This window comes from Gracilinanus agilis, chromosome X (genome assembly GCF_016433145.1).
Source record: "Gracilinanus agilis isolate LMUSP501 chromosome X, AgileGrace, whole genome shotgun sequence".
NCBI lineage: Eukaryota > Metazoa > Chordata > Mammalia > Didelphimorphia > Didelphidae > Gracilinanus > Gracilinanus agilis.
In genome coordinates this window covers 33,156,159-33,181,457 of record NC_058136.1, presented here as the reverse complement: position 1 = coordinate 33,181,457, position 25,299 = coordinate 33,156,159, and the positions used below count along the sequence as shown (strand labels likewise).

Sequence of the window (25,299 nt, the reverse complement as noted above, 5' to 3'; positions counted from 1 at the left end):
CCTCCCAGTCACCCAGGGCTTTGTTAGCCAAATGTGTTTATCAGGACATCTGAATGGCATAGTGCTAGACACAAAGGACTCAGAGGATGGAGAGGATGATGGTGGCAATCCATCTCTTCCAGAACTGTGACAGTAGTACCCTGTCATCCTCAGGAAAATCAAGGGAAGCCACATGGCAAGAAGGAAGTCATAGCACTCCCACCATGCCAGGGATCCCAGACTGGTTCTGGTACCACTTTGAAAAGTGTGAACCTTTTTGCTGGCCTCACTCAAGTCTCACAGGGTCCATTGCTCTTCATACATCTTGGCTGTTGCTGTAAGTAGGAATTTTCTTTTCTTTTGTAAAGACCTTTCTGGTAAATACTACCACTTGTTGAGAAAAGATGCTGTTCCAGTAGCACATGGAAGTGAGGCTTCTCCTTGTTCTCTAATCTTGGTGAACAGCAAGACAGAATGGTGGGCTGAAAATTTATAAAACCTCTTTTCATTGTGGCAAAAAACAGGAAATTGAGAAGTAGACCATCAGCTGAGGAATGGATGAGCAAGGTGTGATATATGAAAGTGATGGAATGCTATTATACTATGAGAAATGATATAGGGGATGGATCAGAAAAAACTGAAGAAGTCTTGCATGAATTGATGCAAAGTGAAGTGAGAAGAAACAAGAGAATAATATGCATAATGGCAACAACAGGGAAAAGAAAAACAGCTTTGAGAGACATAGGAACTTTGATCAACACAATGAGCAACCACAAATCCAAAGGACCCATGATGAAACATGCTACCCACCTCCAGCTTGCTGAGGGACTCAGTACAGATTGATGCTTATTTTCTTTTCTTTCTTTTTTTTGTTTGGTTGAGGGACATGGCTAATGTGGGAATTTGTTTTGCTTGATTATACATATTTATAACAGATTTTGTTTTTCTTGCTTTCTCAATGAGTAGGGGAGGGGGAAGTAGGAGGACAGAATTTGGAACTGAAAACAAAATAAAACTGAGTGAAAAGCCAAAATAGCAGCTGAGGCTCCTATTCTTCCCTATTGCCACAGTGTACCCAGTGGACTTGCTCAGGATGCAACCTGAAAAGAAGTATAAGGCCAACCTGTTGGTTTGACACTAAAACACATTGGTTTCTATTTTGGGATGTAAGTCCAAAGAGTATGGTGATCATGAAAAGGTACCCAGATATCACCAGGGAAGAACTGTATAGAGAGAAATTGCATATGGGATTTCATCATTGAGGTGTGTGCCCAGAGAAGGAAGTGGGAAGGTCATATTGTATAAACTGGACTATCAGATGGACAGTCCACTATGACTGCATTGGTATTCACACCATGTTAAGAGGCCTTCTTCTTGACTCCTACCATGCACCATTTTGACTTTGAAAGCTTAATGCCTTAGGTATAGCTCTAGCAGGAATTCTCCACTCCTTTTTCAGGATGTGATTTGTTCTTTGATATCCCTGATGGCGACTGGGGTTGATGAGGAGACAGAGGGAAGTTGGAGGCCAGAGCTTGGGTGGGTCCTGGCTCCAATGCACCTTCCTCAGTGGCTACTACTGGCCTACAAGTGGCTACTATTGGGCCAGGCCTTGGCTAGAAAGATGGGGAAGGGCCTTGGATCCTCCTTCCCATGGCAAAGAAGACATTTTTCAATGGAAAGAGAGACTGAGTGCCAGCTAGAGCTTGAAACAAGGCAAAGCAGTGGGGAAATAGCGTAGGGGCCGAAGAAAGGTTGGCCAGTCCTAGGACACTTAGAGTGGTGGGGATTTCCTCCTAAGTTGTAGGTGGCCACAGCTAGGATCAGAGGAACTTATATCCTGATCCTCTATGATGGGGGCTCCTCCTTTCCCATCTTGGAAAAAGAGAGGGGTTTTTGATTGGCCTCCAGACTCTACTCTGCTCCAGCAATCCCAATGTAGTAGATTTCAAAGCTTGCCTGATATCTTGAGAAATCTCTGGGCTCATGGCTTGGCTGCTTTGTCACAGGGAAGAATTTACATGGCAGATATCTCAGAGATTCTCCCCCTTTCCCCTTCAGAGCCATGTCTGGGTTCTTGGGAAGACACCAACTCTAAGCCAGCTAAATTAACTGGTCATAGGTGATATTGGTTTGGGACCCAAGATCTTCTATTCCTATGACTTCTGGGGCGGGGAGGCAATAAGCCCTTTGGCAGAAAAGCCAGATGACCTTAGGTACTCTTTCCTTCAGGCCCTTTTGTGCTTTTGGGCTCTTCTGACTCTCATAGGTAGAGTCAAAACCCCAGACTATTCCAATTTAGCAGAACAGTATTGTGGGATGACTGAGGTTAGGGACAGAATTGGGATACAGGTGCAGGGAGGGTCAGAACTTAGGGCCTCTCAGGGGATGCCTAAGGTTGCCCAGAAATAAAGATAGAGTGGGTGACACTTAGAGGCTGTGACTTGAGGGACATTGAGAAAGATTCATTTGAACAACTGATCTGAAGTTGGGGAGAGACTTACATTGGCAGGGTCTGTTAGCTTTGGTACAGCCTAAGAATAAGCATGATCATAGACCTGGAGCTGGAAGAGACCTTAGAGGTCATCTCTCTGCCATTATACAGATAAGAAAAATTAAGGCCCAGAGAGGTTAAGTGATTTGTCTAAGGCCACAAAGTAGCAGAGGTGGGATTTGAACTCAAGTCCTTTGACTCCAAATCCAACATTCTTTTTACTGCACTATATAACCACTAACTCCCCGGCATCTTACAGTTTGCTGAGTGCCTTATATCTATTTTCTCATTTGAGCCTCATAATCGATAGGTGAAGTAGGTAGTATTGCCTCTATTTTACTCTTGAGGAATCTGAAGTTCATGAAGGTGAAATGACTTGCCTATGGTCACCCAGCCAGTAAGTGCCTGAGGCAGGAGTTAAACCAAGATTTTCCTGACCCCAAGTATATCACTCTGAACTCTGTCTTTCTAGACTAGTTGATCAAATTTAGTTGGTTGTCCCCTAGTAGAGACCAGGATTTGAAACAGGCCAATTCAGGCAATTCTATCTGAGAAGGGCTAAGTCCACAGTATGAGAATGATGATGATGGTTGTGCATGGTGGTGGGCAGAATCAGGTGGACTTTTATGAGAAGCATTGCAAAGGTTCTGGGCACCTAAAGTGGGAACTGGACCCTAAGAGAGGGAATGTGGGGTGGCACGTTTGGGGATGCCAAACTGCAAGGCCACTTTACAGAGATTCTACAGTCTGGTAGCTGCTCTCCTCAGGAAGGATTTTGGTAGTGAGGATTTGAAGCCAAAAGAGGGTCAATTAGCCCCTGGATCAGACAGGCAGAATCTGAACCCTCCTCTGTTTCCTTAGCTTCCCTCTGGCAGTCTGAATAATGCCTCTCCTTCCCTGAAGCCTGGCTTCCTTGTCTGCCAATTTGATGGCAAAGCCCTAATCCCAAGTTTGTGACTGTTGTGGGAATGATAGAGATGTTACCAGGGAAGTAACTAGATAGACTGGTCACATGGCAGGGGAGGGGATATTTGGGAATTTGAGAAAGGGGTTTAGACTTCAATGTGAAACAGGACTTGTAGTGGAAACTTTTTTTTAAATGGAAACATTATATTCTGGAGATTTGGACTGACTGAATGTTATCCTTTGGGGAGAGTATCTGAGGAGCAGAAGCCAGTGAAGGACCAGGCAATAGTGTAGGCCTAGGGCTTCCAAGTGTTTTCTCCAGGAAGCGTTTTGTGAGTGTGCATGCTGTAGGTCACTAATATTTTGGGAGAGAGAACTAGAGAATGAATAGTATGGCTGTGACTATGCTGTGGACCCAACACTCACTTCTGGGGAAGTCGCATTCCAGGTTCAGAAGACAGAGCTGCATGTCTGATTGGGCTGACTGAGCCTAGTCCCATGGCACCGAGAGAAGGCACACTCCTGCCTTTACTGATCTCTGTCTCTATCTCTCTCCCCACCAATCCCCCAACCCCCGGTCTCCTCTCCTTCAGAAATTCTATGCTTTTTTTACCTCTGTCTAGATGGGGAACTTCTTGAGGACAGTAATTCTACCTTATGATTCTTTGATTCACCCTCTTCTCCCAGCCCACACTTAGAGAATGAAACCTCGAAAAGAGTATATACTCATGGTACATTGCTGAATGTCATTGCAAGTTGTCTTTGCAATGTCCAGTGAGTAGTGAATCTTCAGGTTCTCTGCCTAATTGATTATGAGTTCTAGACTCCTACAGGGAATTACCTGAGGCCATACAGGACCGTTCCATCGGGATGGAGACGGATCATGCGGTTCTTTACAGTCACTCCATGTAAGAAGGATTTCTTGTCATTCAGAAAGTAGGTGTCAGGGAGCCACAGCTGATCAGCCACACGATTGTCCAAAGTCAGGTTGAAATCAAAATCACTGTATGCCAGGCGCTTGTCCCTCCAGCTCTGCTGAAAATACATGGTGATGGTATAGTCCTGTGGAGACATAAAGGAAAGCCAATATGTTGAAGGTAGCTTAGTGTGGTGGGGAGAACACTGAGCTGGAACCCAAGGAATGGGAAACTAGGCCTCTGTATAGGAAGTGGTGGCTAAAGGAGTCTCTATGAGCATGGAGATGAATCAGATGCTGTTGCTACCATCACTACTATCTACCCATCCTTCCAGATAGTCTAACACATTGATTCCCAAAGTGGGCGCTACCGCCTCCCTGGTGGGTGCTGCAGCGATCCAGGGGAGCGGTGATGGCCACAGGTGCATTTATCTTTCCTATTAATTGCTATTAAAATTAAAAAAAATTAATTTCCAGGAGGCTAAGTAATATTTTTTCTGGAAAGGGGGCGGGAGGCCAAAAAAGTTCGGGAACCACTGGTCTAACAAGTCTTCCTCAACTTGTAAAGACAGAGGAGAGAGATGGCACTCTTCCCATAGGACTTCCTAAGCTGGGGATTGAAGGGTGAACCATTGCTCTAGTCCTCTAGGGAGGTCAAGGAGGATAGCAATGATCAATTTTCAAGAGGTCAAATTCTTATTTCCACCTGTGTTATGTGTCTTCCTCTGTCAATGCTCAGAAAGAAAACCTCCTGTTAAGTAGAAGGAAGCCAGGTGGGAATTTGCTTAGTGGAAGATATTCTTAAATCTCCCCAGCTTCCACATCTTAAAGCCAATATTCTGTTTGGAAAGGGGAGGCTGAGGAATACAGCATGGCTAACAGAACAGAGTGGGAGATTCAAGACCTTTCTTGGGTGTGTTAAAAGTCAGCTTGGTGCAATGGAAAGAATATGGGTTTAAGAACTAAGAGGTCTTGGTTAGATTCCTGGCTTTGACATCAATCAGTGGGATGGAGATAGGGACAGGGACTGGATCTGTATCTGTGATTTTCTTAGCATAGGGAATTTCCTGATAGAGAAGCTGTCTCTGCCAATGCAGGTCAGCACTGTCTCTGCATCTTAGAGTTTTAGAGAGTTGCTTAGAGAACTAGTTGGTTGGTTGTATACTTTTTTACTGGAAAAGGACCAAAATGACATCACGGGGTGATGTCTTCTGATTCACACATAAATTGGATTTAAGTGAGGCAGAGTTGTGCAGAGTTGTTAGCCTCACTCTGTCTTCCAGAGTCATTGGAGTCTAGTGGCAAGACAAAAGTCAAGATGACTGGTGATGGCTTGGGCTGCAGAGAATGACCTTGGCTTCTTCAATATCTAACCAAGCTCTAAACACTCCAGAGTCCGTTTCTGTCACCTTCAAGGCCATAGGAACAACCTATCAGAAAACTGAGAGGTTAAGTGAATTGCCCAGGGTCATACAGTCTTACAGTCATAGAGTGTCAAAAGTAGGATATGAATCCAGGGCTTCTGAGTTGGTTACCAACTTGGTAAGCTTAAGAGTAGCATTTTTAGCCTTTTGAGGCTCACTTTTCTCATTTATAAAAATATAAAATCCCTGTCTTGCCTCTTTCCTAGGGCTGCTGAGATGAAGCGAATATGCTGATATTTCTACACCTATATGCATTACTTATGATCATGCCAGGTGTGTGGCATTTCAGGACAAGCTTCACATCTGGGTTCCAACCTAAGCTCTGGCTGAGGACATTTCCTTAATGGCTAAGCCTCTGCCCAAGTGGCTTACTTTCTCTCCCTCCCCAACCCAAATACAAGCCATTCATTGGAAGGGGGATCCAGTAAGATACAAGAATGGATTCAGTCCACTAGTCCATTGAAAGTGATCCCATTTGAAATTTTCCTTCCACTATAGGTATAGTAATGAGGAAGGCCTAGCCCTTTATCACAAACTACTTATATTCAGCTATGTTGGATGTTTTTCGTAGTTCCATATCAGAAGTCACAATCCTCCCTGCCCATTTCAGCATTATCAACAATTGAGTTAGGAAGGGGACCATTATTATTGTATCTCATTCCTTGAGCTTCCTAGTTGAGCTCTCCAAGGTCCTTACACCTCTGGTTTCCTTCCTTCTTTCCCAAGATGATAGAGTATGAACCATTAGCTTAGAGATTGCTGGACACTGAAGCCTCTCCCAGCAGCCTAACTGAACCCCTCTCCCCACCCACACATATGCATGCACACAGTGCTGTGTCTCAGCCACTCAGCCATTTTTTAGCTCTGGGTCATGCAGCGTTAAGGGGGCAATGCAGAAGCATGGCTAGGCAGGCCATGTTAGTCACTTTGAAGCCAGGTAGCTAAGCAAAGACAAAGAGATCGAGTTCTTAATAGAGAATCTCAGACAACAGGGAAGTGTCAAGGGTTAGAGGCAAAGAATTGTCTCAGTACTGATCTCTGGAATATAGCAGGCAAGAGGAAGTCTATGTCAGTGGTTGCTCCAATAGCTGCCCAAGGGCTTTTTCTGCCTTTTAAGCTGGGATTGATATAGGGTGTCTGCTTAGCCCCGCTCTGTCTGTCTGGATCCTAAGACTTCTAGAAGTCAGATTGCCCTCCAGTCTCCTTTGTTCATCTAGAGAAGTTGCCACTACAAGGATATATTCACTGTGAAGAGAATCAGTCTCAGAGTTGGAAGGGACCTCACTGACCATCTAGTTCAACCCATACATGAACAAGGATCTCCTCTATAATATATCTATAAAATATTCTTCTGATTTCTGCTTGAAGACCTTCATTGAGGGGGAAACTATTCCTTAAGAGGCAGCACATTCCACTTTGGGACAACTCTAATAGGAAATTTTTCTTAAGTCTTTCCCCCCAACAGACCTGGCCAGATGGCACAGGGAAAAGGAGTTCAAAGTAGGCCATTGACAAGCTAGAAAATATCCAGATGGTGATGGTGAATGACTGAATCTATATCATATGAACATTGGTTGAAGAATTAGGGAAGTTTAGTCTAGAGAAAAGAAGACTTGGGAGGTGGGCATTCTAGGCTGTCTTCAAACATTTGAAAAGCAGTCATATGGAGGAGGAATTTGGCCTTACTCTGCTTGGTTGAACATCACTATGTTTGTCCTACAGTGCTGAAGAGTGAGGTAGCAGATTCAGAGCAAGGAAATGCAAGAAAAAGAGAATATTCTCACACTAAACAAGTTGGGTAGAGGAAAGGTATAAAAAGCCTATTTTGTCGTCTCTTCTATCACATGCAGATCTTATTCTCACATATGCAACAGCCGTCTTTACCACTCCCTCACTCTGGACACCCACAGCTTTACATGACGGACATAGCCATAGGGCAAGTGTTTATTTGCCAACTCTCACAGAAGTACAGAATCTTACTCTTACTATGGAACTCATATGCCCTGTGAACTTGAACAAGTCATTTGAAATTTCTGGGGCTCCGTTTCTTTCCTTGAAGGGAGGGGGTGAGAGGCAATCTTGGGCAAATTATCTAAACTTTCTGGGCCTCAGTTTTCTCATCTGCAAAATGAGGGGGCTGGACTAGATGTTCTCTTAGGTCTTTTCCTGTTCTAGCTCTGTGATCCTAAAATGTAGCAGTTAAAATATAAAACTAAGACTGTGAATGTCACAGCTTCAACCAGACAGAACAATGCCAAGAGCCTCTTGAATAGCCTCCCTGTTTCTTTTCTTCATCATGAAAGACCCTTCTTGAGCTGTGGAGGAAAAATGTAGGGGCAGCATAATGTCTAGGATGGATTAGAGCTCTCCAGCAGTAGGAGGATGGAACTGGCTGACTCCTTGAGATCCTTTTCAGTTTTATGGTTTATCTTGACATTGCAAATCTATCTCAGCCAACTATACTAGGTAAGAGCAACTGACACCCAATAGATACCTTCCTGGTCCTGAATCTATGGAAAGCAAACATGAAGAGGAATGGCCACTTAGTGGGACCGGCTTCTCTTTAAAAGGGCACTGAACCTGAGCCTCAAAGTGATAGAAAGAACACTGTGCTTGCATCTAGGATATGTGGATTCCTGCTATGAGGCTGTAGGCAAGTCATTCCACTTATCCGAGCCTTAGCTTCCTGACTCAAGAAATGGGGACATTTTGCAGGATTGTTGGGAGGAAAGCAAGTGTTACAGAATTTTGAGCTACTCTAATTATTCCCTGGCTTGGCTTGTGTTTGGCTCTATATCTGCTCATGGATGTTCAGAACACTTCCACAAGAAAAGGGCTATGTAGAGTGGTGACATCACTGTTAACCATATGATTTTTTAAAATGAAGATTTTTTTTTCCATCCAGGAGGAAACAAGGATCCCAGGCCACACTGCTGCTTACCAGCTCTCTAGAGAAAGTAATCTCTTCCCTGCCAATGGTTCTCTCTCTCTAGGTCAGGAGAGAGCTTAGGGAGTCTCCCTCTTACCCATCCAGACAGAGAGCTATGTGAGGTGGAGGGTGTACCTACAGAGCCCTTGGGCCCCTGCAGGTCCACTGAGGGCTCCTGCTGCTCTCCTCTCATTGGTATTCACAGCCTTCTGCCTTCCCTTAGTGGCCTAGGAAAAGAACCTGCAACTGTCTGCTTGCTATCTCCTGGAGGGGTAGTTCTACTCATATCTTGAATCAATACGCCTGCAATGAAACTAATGGTACCACTGTCCTCAAGTAACAAAGTCTGAAACCTAAGACATTCTTGACTCTTCCCTCTCCTTCACTTGCCACTTCCTCATCCATCCAATAAATTGCCAAGTCTTATTGATTCAGCTTCTACTTTATATCAGATCCTGTTCTGTCACCACTCTGGGTCATTATCTTGGATTTAGACTGTTGTAGGCTGTTGATGTAGTGTCCTCCTAAATGATCTGCCCGCCTCCCCTCTCCAGTCTATATTTCATATCACTGCCAGCATACTCTTCTTAATGAACAACTCCTCTTCTGAAAGGCCTGCAGTGGCTCCCTAATGCTTAGTTGAGAGTTCTTTATTTTGGTGTTCAGGACCTTTCAGGCTGGCTCCAACCCACATTTCCAGACTGACTTTATCCTACCATCCTTTCACACATTTTATAAGCAAATCCATTAAGCCTCTCTTGATGTCTCCAGCTAGACCTGACCTCTCTTTCCTCAGTTTTCTCATGCTTCTCTCTAATCTCTCCTATGCAATGATCATATCCTAAATGGCATCATACAGACATACTCCTCCTAATGTCACTCATTGGTTCTGTGAAAATACAATTTTAGGTGAAACATACTTGTGGGGGGCAGTTAGTTCCATAGCAACAGAGTTATAAATGGAAGAGCTGTTCCTGGGCAGCCTAAATCTAGACAAAAAAAGCTTCTAATGTGTCTTTAGAGAGACCTGCAATTATAACAGGGCTTAGCTGGGCAGGGCTGTTTGGATATATTAGAAGATCCAAGGTGTACAGATAAAACAAACTTAATCTTTGCATGGATCTTTGAAGAAAGAATGGTGGGGGTTGGGTAGGGAGGGGATGGAGAGATGACTGGCTTAAGGATAAGCAGTCAAGAAGCTAGATATTAATCTAGGTGGAGGATGGGAATCCCCCAATCTGTAGTTTAATATCTCATTAAATATGACAATTCTCAAATGAGTCTGGGTATTGTTTCTTTAGAAACAATCTTTTTACTCACAGCTTGAAAAGGGACAATCCTTTACTCCCAGAGGCCCAAGGCATGCATAAAAGTATACTGAGCTCTGGCACAAACTAAGGAAAGCTGGAGTGTGTGAGGGAAGGTGCTGTTGATTGCAATTGGAAGCTAAGTCCTAAAATTTGTTGCTAAATCCTCCTGACCTGAGCCTGGCTTCTTCAAGTGACCAGAGGGAAGTCCAGCCACCAGTGGGACAGTGACTTTGGTTTCATGGGGACTGAAGTAAAGGTATGAAAAAGCTTTGGCTTTATTTATCTTCTCCAGTTTGCTTTCTTTTTATGTTATAGAAGCAACTAGGTGGAATCGTTGACTCAATTCCTCTTTGTTGGGAATGGGGCTACTAAGGGTAACCCCATTAGCAGTAAACTCAATCAAGTTTTTAATGTCCTATTCAGGATCTCACATTTCTATAGCTTTCAGATATACAAAATGCTTTCTTCCCAACAATCCTACCAGATAAGGAGAGCAAGTGAATTTTAAGTGAGGAACAAGAAACTAGAGATCCAACTTTTGGGTGGGGATTGGTTACAGTGGATTATCAATCTAATTGGGAAATGATGTTGAATGGGGAACACTTTAAATGATGAGTGTGTGTGTGTGTGTGTGTGTGTGTGTGTGTATGTATGTATGGTCTCAAACCCCTTTCCCCCACTCTAAGCTCTTTGAGGGAGGAACTATATCTAGCTTCACAGATTCATAGCACATCAGAGTTGGAAGGGTCTTTTAGGGGACAGCTAGTCAATACCACAACAGGGATCTTCTCAACAACTTACATAACAAATAATTGGTTATCCAGCCTTTGATTAAAGACCTTAGAGAGGGAGAACTCACTATCTCCCAAGGCATTCCATTCCATTTTGGGACAGCTTTAATTGTTATGAAATTTTTCTTTCCATTGAATCTAAATTGACCTCTGTATCATCTTTCTAAGCCTGGTGTCTGGGATCATGCCTTGCATACAACACCAAAACATCAATACTTCGAGACCATTATTAGTGAGGGGACTCCTTCCACTAATATGGAGAGCAACCTATTTATAACATCCTCTTAGAGTGGTTGTCTGAAGCTCAGAGAAGTTAAGCAATGTGCTCAAAGTCTCATGGGGTAGTAAGGGAATAGTCAGGATTTGAACCAAAGTTCCTCTGACTTTTCATCTAGTTCTCTTTCCACTGCTTCATTCTGCCAAATGGGGTTGGGGTTTGGGAGAAGTATAATGTCTAGATTATGGTTTTGAAGCCAATCAGCGCAGCCTAGGCAGTTCCTTCAAAGCTGTCAACTGGCCACTTTACTGCTAATGGATGGGGGTTGAGGACATTGCTGTCAAATGCCCAGAAACAGGGTTTTTAAAAAAATCACTTAACATTTTGGTAACATACGACAACTTTCTTACTAAATTTCAATTAGGTCAGATTCCTGGTCCTAGGAAAGATGTTTGACATGTTCAGTCCATCTCATTTGACTTGACTATAAATGGGACAGAGAAAACCCCAAACCATAAAACTTTATAGTAGCTGGGAGAGATCTTAGAGACCATCTGGTTGAAGTCCCTTGTTTTTACACATAGGGAAGCTGAGTCATCTCTCAATCTTTATATCAGCTATTATTGTTTTCATTATCTGCCAAATGAGGGTGATGAGCAAATCATTAAAATGTTTCACCTAATTCTAAGGATTTGTGATTAGGAGAGTACAATCTTTTAAATTGTGTCTCCCTTTTCCTCAATGTCCTCCCACTCCCCCTTTGAAGTGAGGAAAACCAGTACCATGCCTCATTAGGGAAGGAAAATTCTGGAACTGAAACTTGTGAGAAAATGCCTCTATTAATTTTATCCAGCCAAACATCATGGAGGAGGAAAAGCCTAACCTGAGAAGCCAGGGAATGGCATCCTTGGACTTTCTGTGTTCAGCTGCTGGAATCATCTGGAGGAAGGCTGCCTGTTTTCTCTTTCCACAGCCTCTTACTCTATGACTAACAAATACTTCTGTAAAAAAAGAGTGGGGTTTTTCAAGAGCCACCGAACCAAAGCTTTGGGCCCTGTGGGAGTCATGCTACAGAATGTGTGACAGTCACTGGAGACTGATGGGTCTGTACCAGGGAGACACCCACCAGAAGCCCTAAGCATAGTTAAGTGAGTAGAAGCTGGCATCTTTAGGACTTTCATTTTCAGGAAGAATGTTCTGGTGGTTGTATTTTCCAGGTTGGAAAACATGAAGGGGAAAATCTCCTGAATATCTCATTATAAAATATAGTGGGAGCAAAAATGGTGAGAGGTAGGCAGGAATACCTATGCTGTTGATAAAGGCTAGGATGTGGTTTCTTTTTCACCAACATTTTCAGGCTGATGGAAAAGAGGGGGAGGCGTGGGGTAGTTAATATTCTGAGTCAGTGACAAGTTGCTAGGCAACAGAGAAGGATAAATGTTTAAGGCAAGTGATTAGGAAGAAGAAAGAAGAGTAATACTGGGATAGTGGAGGGTCAGCCACATCCTTTGGATGGTTTGAAAGAGGCTCTGTGAAACCCATCTGAGGGCTAGGACTTAACCCAGAACACATGGAAAGGTAGTTAGTTAAACCAGGAACATTGGTTAATATTCAAATAGGAACATTAGTCAACAGGAACACTGAACGTTGCTATTTCTTCAACAGCAAGATAGAAGAGGAAAGCATTTTGGAGTATTTAGATCAGATCGTAAGGCCTTCTGTTTCCTCTATAGTCTAAGAGCTGGTTTCTTGGGTAGACCTAGAACACCAAACTTGTCCAGAGCTTCTCAGGCTGTTCACAGAAATATTCACATGAGACTGATGTAGAATTTTAAGAGCTAATCTGTTCATTTCCACAGAAGGTGGGCTACCAGTGATGGGCAAACCACAGCCTGCGGGCCAGATGCAGCCTCCTAAAATGTTCTATCTGGTCTCGCTACATTATTCCTAATCTGATGGACACAATGAGTAGGATACGATAACAATGAAACTTTGAAAGAGTTGCTTTAGAAACAGACTGACAGAAGAGCATTTCTTTTCCTTTGGGCCCCCTCTTTAAAAAGTTTGCCCATCACTGGGCTAGACAATAGTAAAATTAAATTGTTGAATGCCTGGGCTCAAGGAATAGTTATTAATGATTCAGTGTCAGCTTGGAAGGAGTATTACATTGGGTTGCCTGAGGGATTTGTGTTTGGCCTTGCATCATTTAATGTTTTCATCAATGATTACCATAAGGGCAGAGATGATATGCTTATATTTGCAGCTGACACAAAGTTAGCAGAGTTAGTTAACATGTTGTGTGACTGATTCAGGCTGCAAAAAGATCCAGACAGGTTAGAATATTAGACCAAATCTAATAAGATGATATTTAATGGGGAAAAATGAAACTTCAGAGTCTTTTACTTGGATACAAGAAAGCAACTTCACAAGTAGAAATTGGGAGAGGTATGACTACGTGGCCAGACATTCATCTGAAAAATATCTGGGTTTTTTAGTGAATTGTAAGCTCAGTGTGAGTCAAGGGTGTGATGTGACTGACAAAAAAGCTAAGAGGTTAGGCAGCATTAGATAGGTACAGTATTCAGGACTTGGGAGGTGAGAGTTGCACTGTACCCTACCCTGGTCAGATTGGATCTGGAGTGCTGAGTTCAGTTCTGGGACTGACAGTTTAGGTAGGACATTGCTAGTCTAGAGAAAATTCAGAAGAGATGGATCAGGTTGAAGGGGAATTTTTTTTTATATCAGTGAAATTACAGGTTGAATCCCCATCTGATTCTCTACTCATTTACTTGCTGGGTTGGGGAAATAAAGTCCAATTGTACCTGACAGTCATGCCTGATTGCACACATCATAGCATACTATGTGCTTGGTGGGCTCTACTTCTAGTCATCCTAAGTCATTGTGTTTCTCTTGAGTGCCAATTCCCCAGTGTTATATAGATCATATTTAGGGAGAATAACCACTCTAGGTAATCTTTATCTTTATCTTTGGAGGTCACTTCTGTGTCTCTTAATTCCCCTCCAGTAGGTTACCTTGGAGAGCCCTAAATCACTACCTATACCTGGTAAGGCATAGATCACTAATGAACTATGCAAAAGGAATGATTTCAGATGCTTGCTGGCTGAAACAGGGCAACATCCATTTGACACTGGACATATAAGATCCAAGGAGTTATCTTGACATCATCATTACAACTGTCATTGATATCAATAAACAGTGATTCAGAATTCACTCAAAAAGTCACTGTTATAGATTCAATTTGGAGTCCTAATTCTGTCTATTGCTGCCCGTGTGACCTTGGACAGGTCAAGTAATTCTTCTGAGTCTCCTCATCTTTAAAATGGGGAAAACTACTATAGTAACTCATTTGATTTTCACAACCACCCTGGGAAGTAATGTTTGTAAAGTTCTTCCCAAATATTAAAGGGCCATAGACAGGGTCATTCTTTTTCTTCTTCTTTTTCTTTTACTATCATTAATGCAGATGGTAGATCAGATATGAACCTGCCCTAAAGATTTAAGGAGTTCTTAGTGTGGTGTTCACAGAGTCCCCCAAAGGGAGCGTGAACTTGGATGGACAATTGCATATTTATTTTCATTCTCTTCTAACTAAAATTGAGCATTTTCTTCAATTATTTAAGATATTATTTTGAGAAGGGGTCCATCAGCTTCATCAGACTGCCCAAGGGGTTCAGGACACACAAAAGGTCAAAAACCTATGGCTTGTGGGGAGAATCAAGAGAGGTATATCTGTAGTCATCACAAACATGTGCATATATACATGTTACTCCCTACATGAAGAAGCAGGTTATTTCTAGTTGGGGCTCTCAAATTGCTAAGGAGCATCAGAAACCATTTCTAACCCAGTGAGGTGTGGTGAAGTTTGAAAAAAATCAATTGGGATGTAGATATGAGTTGTCTTTTCTTGGGATAACAATGACAAACAAAAAAAGCAAAACAACCTACTAGAAGATACTTATGAGCCATTCAGCCATTTTTGGCATTGATGAGTTAGAAAGATTGAGAAAGACAGCAGAAGCAGTCCTCATTTGGAAAGAGTGTCCTTCATCTTTTATCTTCACTACTCATGGTTGGCTGCCTAACAAATACTTCTTGGAAGAATGAATGAAAGTCAAAGGTAAGGGCCCTACAGGGTTAGAATGGCCCAAGGCCAGTTGGCTGCCTATTTGCATTTGGGCCACTTTTCCAGTATAGTGCATGCTATTTATAAAGGATTAAGCAGATATCAGTCAAGGATCATTGCTGGATGGGGAGAAGGAAGAACTTTAGGAATTTGGCATGCCTGGGGAGGGGTTTTCTGGGAGGATGTCGGATTTCAGTTTTATTCAGAAGGAAGTGAAGTTTATGGTACAAAGGATTTTTGATGGGAGAAGGAAGGCTACATCCCTAGGAATGGCCTGAGTACCCATACAGAGGAAAGATGGAGAACTGTGGGCTGAACAATGATACAATTAGGTGGATTTGCAACTGACTGAAAGGTAGAATTGGAAGAATAGTTATTAATGGTTCAATTTCAACTTGGAAGGAGGGTTTTATTGGCATTTTCTTGAGATACATACTTGGCTTTGTGCTTTTTAGCATTTTTATTAATGATATGAATAAAGGCATAGATGACATGCTTATCGAATTTTCAGATGACACAGAGCTAGGAGAGTTAGCTAACATGATGTATGACAGAGTTAGGATTAAAAAGAAAAACGAGGCAAGTGATGAAACTGGCCTAGTCTAATAAGATGAAATTTAATGAAGACTCATAAATGGAGTGTCTTACACTTTGGGGCAAAAAAAATCAACAATTACAAGATGAGGGGGAGTTGTAACTAGACAGCGATTGGTCTGAAAAATGATCAGGAGGTTTTCAGTCACTGGAAGCTCAATATGAACCATCCATGAAGGCTAAAGGAGACATTGTATCTAGGACATCTGGAGTGTTATGTTCAGTCCTGGCTTGCCCCATTTTAGGAAGGACAATAACAGACTGGAGTGTGTGCATCCAGAGATGGGCAATGAGGTGGTGGTAAGAGGAGTGGAAATTATGCTCCACAAGAATTGGTTGAAGGAGCTGACTTTTTTAGCCTGGAGAAGAGACTGAGGGCAAGATGTGAGGTAGCTCTTCACATTTTTGAAGGGCTGTCATTGGCCCTAGGAGGAAAAACTAGGAGCAGTGGATGGAGATTTTGCTCAGTATAAGAAATTATATTGGACTTTTGAACTATCAGTGCTGTCTAAAGGTAGAATGAGTTGTCTTGAGAGAAAGTAAACTCCCCTTCACTGGAGGGCTTCAGGCTAGATGACTACTTGTTTTAGACTTTGTACTGGAGATATCTGTTCAGGCATGGGCTGGTCAAAACAATTTCTTGGGACAGCTAGGTGGTGTAGTAGATAGAGCACTAGGCTTGGAATCAGGAAAACCTTTCTTCTTGAGTTCAAATCTGGCCTCAGACCCTTACTGACTCCCAGAGTTCATGGCTCTTCCCATCACATCACATTTTTTGCCTTAGGAAAATTGGCTTGAAATGATGCCAACTAAAACCAACAGAGAAGAGCAAGAATCAGCTTCCTTCCTCTACCTCTCTTCCCTGGAATTAGCAGAAAGGAGCAATAGGCTGAAGTTTCCTTGAAGAGTGGGCTTTGAGGGGGGCAAGCCTTTCTGCTTACAAAAGGCTTAATCTTTAGACTGTAGCTCTACTTCTTCTATGTAATTCATGATTGACCACACGAAAAGGTTTCCTATCAGTTTCTCTCTCCCACAAATGGTAATAACTTCTCTTATGGTATTATACTTGTTAGCTGTGTGACCCTGGGCAAGTTACTTAACCCTGTTTGCTTTAGTTTCCCATATGTAAAATGAGCTGGAGAAAGAAATGGCAAACCATTCCAGTATCTTTGCCAAGAAAACCCCAAATGAGGTCATGACAAGTTGGACACACCTGAAATGACTCAACAACCACAACAACAACCACAACAACAACCACAACAATAACAGATAGCCTCTGAGGTCCCTTCCAACTCTCAGATTATGTAATGGGTTTTTAAAAATAAGAGTTGTCTCTTTCCTTTAGAGCAGTGATTCCCAAAGTTGGCGCTACCGCCCCCTGGTGGGTGCTGCAGCGATCCAGCGGAGTGGTGATGGCCACAGGTGCATTTATCTTTCCTATTAATTGCTATTAAAATTTGAAAAAAAATTAATTTCCAGGGGGCTGAGTAATATTTTTTCTGGAAAGGGGGCAGGAGGCCAAAAAAGTTTGGGAACCACTGCTTTAGAGTCACACCTCGCCAGAAATGTATTGGGAATAGTTAGCTCCTAATTTTCAAGGCTCCCATCAGCCAGCTAGCACTCTCTCTTTATTCCTGGCTGGGCAGTCCAAGTGGCAATTGGTGTGAGGCTGTAGTTTTGCCTCACCTCCACAAGGAGTGAAGCTGTTTCCACAGTAATTCCAGTGGAAAACTGAAACAGGTTAAGATTGTGGCCAGTGGCCTGCAGTCATATGAGGGATGCAGTCATAGAATGTTTAAGATGGAAGGGATCTTAGAGTCATTTAGACTAACACCCCCACCCCCACCCTATTTTACAGAGACAGAAATTGAAACCCAGAGAAGGAAAGAGAATTGCCTGAGGTCACATAACCAGTAAATGGCAGAGCAAGGGTAGAATCCGGGTCCCCTGACTCCCAGAGTTCATGGCTCTTTCCACTACATTGCATTACCTTAGAGAAAATTGGCCTGAAATTGATGCCAGCTAAAACCAACAGAAAAGAGCAGGAATCCTCACATCCTATACCTTTGCTCCTTGGAGATAGTAGAGAGGAACAATAGACTGGGGTCACCTTGAAGAGTGGGTTTCAGGGAGGCAAACCTTTCCGTAGCCCCTCAGTCTGTAGCTCTCCTTTGTAACTTATGACTGGCCACACAGACAGGATCCCTAACGGCTTCTCTCTCCCACAGATGGTAGAGTAACCTCTTCTCTAGTGGCAGGCAGCTGTTCTTACCACCCATCTCTGGCCTACTTGACGGAGTGCTGGGACTAGTCATAGGAACTTTCTGGGACATAAACTGCATTAGAAGTTATTTGGGAACATTTGACCAAGGGAACTGTTATCTGGGAGCACAGACCTACTGTGGCATGGCCCTTCATTTCCAACACCACAGAAAAACAAAATTTGCCCGGGCCTTCAGGGAGGTGCTCACTGAGCCTTCTCATTTTGCAGGAAGAAACCAGAGCTCCCAGCAGGCCTTTAGATAGATTGTGTATCTTTACCTATTTTGTGTTTATTTGTCTCTGTGCATGTTGTGTCCCTCAGTAGAATGTAATTTTCTTGAAGGCAGGGATGGCTTCATTGTGGTCTTTGTATCCTCAGTTCCTAGGGCATCATAAATGCTTAATATGATGCTTGTTGAATGAGTAAATGAATGAAGTGATCTAGTCAAAGTCCCCTGGGGAGTTAGTTGTGACAGAGGAGCAGAACTGATGCTCTCCTGACTTTGGAATCCGAGCTGTTTGCACTCTAACCTGGCTGCCCCTATTTGACCTCCAGCACAGAGACTCATTCGTCTTTGATGCCGTCAATCCATTACTTTCTAGATTTAAGGGCCGAACCAGAGAGTCCTTGCTCCTGGTCCTACACAGCCATTCTCTCTGAAGGGCAGGGCGGAATTAGAGTGGTGGAGGTAAAAGGGGAATTATGGCTGGGCTCTTACCTCTAGCTAATACTGTCTCTGGCCTGTGGCAGCCACCCTTCTTGTCATCTACAGGGATGGGGGTTAGGGGAGAGGAAGAAATTGCAGCTCTATTCTAAAGAGAAAGTTTGAGCCACACAGTGCAGACTTATTATTTATCCCAACTCCACAGATTCATGCAAAATGAGATAAAAAAAAACCTGCATAAGTTATGGGCAATTCTGAGTTTGAGTTCTCTCCATGATCATTAGTTCTTGCAAATGAGCCCAGGGTCTTTCATTACTTGAGCATACTCTGTATTTGCTAACTTGTTACAAAAAAGTTGGGTTCCTTTGTGTTGGAGGCATTCTTTGCAGAATGGTATGTCTAGTTGTCTAGGACTGGTCCATTATCTACCTAAAGATGTTACTAAAATGCCTTGCTTTGTTTTCTGAAAGCTCATCTAATTGGATAAACCTGGAGCCATAGAGATGCAGCCAGAAAATCTATCTGCCCACCTGCAGTTAATATCTAGGGCTACTGTCCCCAACACACTCTGAACGAGGGGAGAGAAGGACAGAGCAGGACAGGATGATAGGGAAGAGGGCTCTACTTGTCACCCACTACCCCACTGCCAATCCTGATCTCCCCTGTTGCTGATGCTTTCCCTGCAAAATTAATTATGTAATCATATTAAAAATGATATGTGCTTTATGATCACCTATATGTGTAAGTAGAATGGAAGCTCCTAAAGGTCAGGGGTTGCTTTGCTTTTGTCTTTGTTGCCCCCTGCACCTAGCACAAGGTCTGGAACATTGTTAAATCAGTCATTCAACAAACATTTGTTAAGCATATGCTGTCTGGATTAGAGATTCTTAATCTGGAGTTTGTTAACAGATTGCTAACTGTGTTTCATTAAAATTGTTTTTCTTTGTAATACTATGTGTTATGCTTTTTGCATTAAAAACATTATTCTGAGAAGGGGTCCATAGGCTTCATCAAACTTCCAAAGGGGCCTATGTTCAAAAAAAGATGAAAACTCCCTCTTGTAAATCTTTCCTGTGCCTTCACTGGCTTCCCAGGGTTTCTACTATTCTTTCTTTCACCTTGGATCCTCAGTATCATATGGTAGATAGTACACTGGGCTTGGGATCAGGAGGCCTGGGTTCAAATCCATCTGAACTAGCTGTATAATCATAGAGTTAGTCCCATCACCCCTTTGAGCCTCAGTTTCCTTAGCCATAAGATGAGGCCAGTCATATTTACATTTATTTCATGGATTTATTGTGAGGGAAGCATTCTGCAAACCTTACAGTGCTATAGACAACCTGAGTTAATGTTGTTATTACTATCTTGCTCTTCAGTTTGAGAGCAAAGGCGAGCCAGGGGATTCAGTCACTTTTCCAGTAGTACCAATTCCTTGTCCTAGCTATGTGACCAAAGGACTTTGCTTTTCTGGGAGTCAGACTATAACATCAAAATAGCCATTGCCCCTCCTACCTCGTTGAGGGGAGGGCCAATGAACACGAGCTTCATTGCCTTGTTGGGATACAGGCTGGCTCTATTGTGGACACACACCAAAGAGCGGGTATTCCATTTCACCGAGCAGGATAGAGGCTAGGCAGAAGGGAGAGAGAGCTGAAGTGGACTACCAAAGAACAAGCTTATGAAGCATTACAGAATCTCAATGCTGGGTAAGACCTCTGAGGCTATCTCATCCAACTTTCTGTAGAATTCCCAACAAGCCTTTACATGAAGATCTTAGGAGAAGGAAAAACCAGTATCTCTCAAGGCAGACCATTCCATTTTGGGTCAGCTTCAATGACCAGGAACATTTTCTAGGCACTGAGCTGAAATTGGCTTCTCTGTAACTTCCATTAGTCTCCACTCTTTGGGACATTCATTCAGTCAACAAAACTGTTCTGAGCATCTGTCCCTGAGGTAGACTTGGTCTCTGGGGGCCAAGAAGATGAAGAAGGCACAGCCTCTGTTCTCTTGGAAATCTCTGTCTTTTTGGAAGACATAACTATGTGGAGTTAGCCTGGAGGCGGGAAGGTGGACTAGATAACTCCTCTTAGTTCCTTCAATTCTCTTGCTTTTGAGACTATGAGAATGGCTGCCATCCACTTCAGTAGGATTTCATTTTACACCATATGTTCTAGATTCTGCACAAGGACATGAAATAGCACACTTTTTAGCACAAGTACAAAGGAAGGACTCATAGTGGGCAAGAAGGATTCTGAAAGGAGGGAGAGCCGGGGTGTCTTCATTATATATTCTGAATTTCCTGTTTTAGAGACTAACATTCTTCTTGCATTCATTTTCATTAGCTATCATGAACTCTAAGATGACATAGTCATTTTCTTTCAAAGTTCTCATATCACCAACCATTCCCTCCTTGTTGGTTAGAATTCAGTACAGAGTACCATTATTTTTGTCACTCCCCTTTGCTGGGATGAAGTTGTCAGGGAGACACATGAGTGATAAGTATTGTTCTTGGCTCCTTTTTCTGCAGCTGAGAATGACTGGGTACCTTCTTCAAGACTGGAATTCATTTTGATGACACTCTTGTTATCTTTCTAAGCATCTGGTATTTCCGTTTTATCTGGACGTATTTTCCCTTCCTCCTTCAATTTTAGCCCAGTGCCCTCTTGGGCAGGTCACTGAGTCTTCTGTCAAATACTTTCATCCTAGTCATTCTCTGTTCCTTACCCATCATTCTGGTGTCTTGAGCCATGATCCAGAAAATCAAATTCCATTCTTAGATAGCATCTACTTGGCTAGCCATTTACTTTCCATATTCTTCCTTCTCTTTTTTCAAAGTAATACCCCTCGAGTGGAAAAAAGTGATGAAAACAACACGTGCGTGTCTCCCTACCTCCCCCAAACCATTCAGTTTCCTATTGTGAACTTTCCAGTGATATATCCCAGGTTTCTTTTGGTGGTATCTTTCTTATCCATGTGAATTAACAGAAGTGGGTAGCTGTCAGTGGGTTTGAGACTTGGCAGGCTCTCTGTCTCATCTTGGATATGCACCCCAGGAAGGCAGCATACCTCCCACGTGGCCACGTGAGGTCTACATATGGCCTCTTTTATGCCCTCAGCAGGGAGGATCTAGCCATCACTACACATTTCTTCTTCCTGAGGCTGGTAACAATATTCCTTGTATCTATGAATCCTCCTGATTGTTCTGTGAAGCATGGAATTCTTCTTCCACAAAAATTCATCTGTCTTCTAGTGAAAGAGCCTCTATCTGTTGTCTAGTTCCAATGGGGGCAGTCCATTCTTCTCTTTCTCCTCTTGCTCATGTTCTTCCATTTGGCATCAACCTTTTGCCAGCTCTTTGACAATAACTCCTAAATCTGGGTCCAGGCTCAACCTCTCCCTCAGGTTTGACGTTCACATTGTCAGTTATCTGCTGGACACCGCAGATGATTATAACAGGTCTAGAGTTACAAGAAAACTTGAATGTAACCGTCTCAATCTAGAGATGGAGAAAGTGAGGCCCAGGGAGGTCAAGTGATTTGCTTAGGGTTACAAAGCCAATAAATAGCAAGTCTAGGTCTTCTGAATCCAAATACAATGCTAGTCCACTTAGTAGTCCTCATGTGGATGTCTGGACTATTAGAGTAGCCTTCTAGATGATTTCCTCCACCAGTCTCTACTTCTTCAATTTATCCTCCACACAGTTACCAAATTGACATTTGTAAAGCACAAGTCTGATCATGCCACTTACTTGCTCAAGAAACTCCAGTGGCTCATAAAAGACAAGTGTTTCTGTTCGGCATTTAAGCCCTTTCAACCTATCTTTCCAGACTAATCTCATACTACTTCTCTGGCTTACTTGCTGCTTCCTACACACAAAGTTCTATGTCTTGCCTCCTATCTCCTTTCTGACCTCTGCACAAGCTTGAAATGCTTTCTATGTTCACCTCTGTTTTGTAGAATTCATAACCTTATTAAAATCATAACCCTTTCTATTATGGAAGGCCTTTTCTAATCTACCCATTTGTTGGTGCTCTCCACCCCAAATTATGTGGTGTTTATTCTGTGTATATTTGGGGTATATTTAGTTGGGGTTCCTAAATTTTCCTCACCAACCTCAACTCATTCTGACCATTAGCACTCCTGACATTATTTTCACATAATGATGTCATGCTCTTGTATCCATCCTCTGTTACCCTTGCTCCCATCTTCTACACGTAGCTTTAAAAATATGTTGTTTTGTGAGTTCCCCGTGTGTCCACACCAGTCTTTTCATGATTCCTGTTCTTCCTCTTTGTCAGTACTATGTGTTTTTGTGTCTTCATAATTCCGTACTTAAGAGTTTCCCATTTTTCCAGTGCTTATTTCTCCTGAAAATTTTTAGTTCATAGGAGCCTTCTTATCCTTCCTCTGAACGCCTTGGAATTTCCCTTCCTAAAATTTAGGGTTCAAATCAGAGTATTACCTAGATTTCCTTTCCTTCTCCTTTCAACCTCAGCAACCAGTTCTTCCATGTTAATGAAAATTTGTTCCTTCAAGGATGAAGGAACCTACAAGGCCAAGCTCCATTTGGGATCTGATTCTCTCAAAGGTAAATCAAGAAATTATTAACTGCTCTGCATTTAGTAGATAACTGAAGTGCTTCTGTCACTACTAGATTATGCCTCTGTACTAGTGACCTGTTTCCTGAACTTATCTATTTCTTCTTTCTGTCCCAGTGGTCTGCAGTATACTCTGATGACAAACTGCTTCTGTTTCATCACCTTTCAGGCCATTATTTACACCACTGCCAGACAAATCTTTCTAAAATGCTTCCCTACTCACAAGTACTTGTAAATGCTTTCCCATCACCTCCAGTATAAGATCTATACTAAATTAACATTCAAGGTCCTCCACAATCTGGTCCTGGCATGCCTTATCTTTCACTGCTCATTCCTATGAACAATAAATTTCTTCTGGACTGATCTCTTCACTGTAGTTCCAGTCACTCCAAAGCATTACACAATACTCACTTCTATCTCCCTGCCTTAGTTCCTACTGTACCTCTGACTGCTTGAGATACTGATTCTTTTTCCTCTTTACCTACTCCAGTCCTCCTATCCTTTAAGACCCAACTAAGGTCCTTTCTGCTCTGGGATGCTTCCTCTGACAATTCCAGGCCAAAATGACCTCAAATTTATGGAACTCTCTGCACAAATTTGTGCAATTTACATCTTGTTACATTTGCTGTCTTTTCCCTCTAATCATATCTACTGCCCAGTTTAGCCTCCATTATCCCCTACTTATGCAACACTTTTGAGGTTTACAAAGTGTTTTGCAGACATCTAATTTGATCTTACAACAACTCTGTGAGGGAGGTATTGTAGGTATTATTATTCCCATTTTAGAGATCATGAAGTTGAAGTTCAGAACAGTGAAGTATCCATGGTAGGGTTTGAACTTAGGTTTCTCTTGACTCCAAGTTATGTGCCGCATCCATTAAACTAAACCCTTCATTTAGGCTCCTGAGAGAACTGGGAGGGAAGCAAAGTAGTGATAATACTTTATTAAGGCTCTCTCACCTTCTTGGGTAGCTCTGGCAAGTCTGGCTATCCCCACAATTCAGAGACCTGATTCAGTTGTGATCTGACAGGAGACACTAAGATTTTACTGGGCACCAAGAGATGCTATACTATTTTTATGGAAACCCAGCTTTGCTTAGGCACTTCTCATTTCTTTATTCTCTGGTTTCTTCCTATTACACCCATCCCACACACCCCATTGAGAATTAGTACCTCACTCTTCCTTGTAGTTCTGAGTTTAGATTGAGGGCAAGACTGAAGATACCAGTGACAATAATTATCATTGTTAGTATCATTTTAAATCACTAATAGCATGCACTAATACTTCTACCTGGACAAACCTTTCTTCAAGGAGCACAAGGAGGGCGATGTTTGCTTTCCATTCTCCTGGCATGGAGTTGCAGGCAGGGTCCAAAGGAAGTACCTACCTTTGTTTTTCCATCTTGTCTAGTTTTCTTTAATTGGTGCTCACAAAGATGGCACCAAGCAAACCCTTGAAATATTTCCCACCCATTTAATAATACTAGGTACAATCCCCCCCTACACCATTCCCAACCTTAACCCCAATTCTGTCCCTACTGTTGAGTTTCTCCCAGTGGAGGTAGCCCTCTCTCTCCCTCCACCCCCATCTGGCCTTAGTGTGGCCATCAATCCATGGGCCAGACTGGCGAGTCTGATGAATTCATGTTGGTCCAGGAACATCTAGTCCCAAAAGATAGCTGTGTAAAGAAATGGCGTCTCCCTGGTGGGGTTTTATAGGATCAGATTTAGAGCTGGAGGAGACCTTACAGGCCATTTAGTCTAATCCCTTATTTTTACATATGAGGAAACTGAGGCAGTCTCACATCTATTAAGTGTTGGAGGTAGGATTTATCCCAGGTCTTCCCTGAATTCAAGCCTAGTGTCCTATCCACTATACCATAGTACCTCTCATCATCTTTTTCTTTCATTCTCTTGGTCCTCTGTCCCTTACTCCCCAAAGAATCAATTGAGAATCTGTCTTTGACATGGTTTAGGGAGAAGAAAAAGCCTAGTAAGATCTCAAGTCCCAAGTGGCCTCGGGAGTGACTTTCTCTAGCCTTCTTTATCCCACTTCCTTATCTCTTTGTG

The 25,299-nt window shown here is 42.6% G+C and overlaps 1 protein-coding gene across 1 annotated transcript in view; it reads right to left on the bottom strand.

Annotated features, from left to right (window-relative positions):
• LOC123253424 (gamma-aminobutyric acid receptor subunit beta-4-like) overlaps nt 1-25,299 on the bottom strand; it is a 64,718-nt gene that overhangs the window by 9,639 nt on the left and 29,780 nt on the right. Inside the window, exon 4 of the mRNA XM_044682619.1 lies at nt 4,221-4,441. Within this exon, the coding sequence (XP_044538554.1) occupies nt 4,221-4,441 (221 nt within the window). The remainder of the gene's footprint in view (nt 1-4,220; nt 4,442-25,299) is intronic.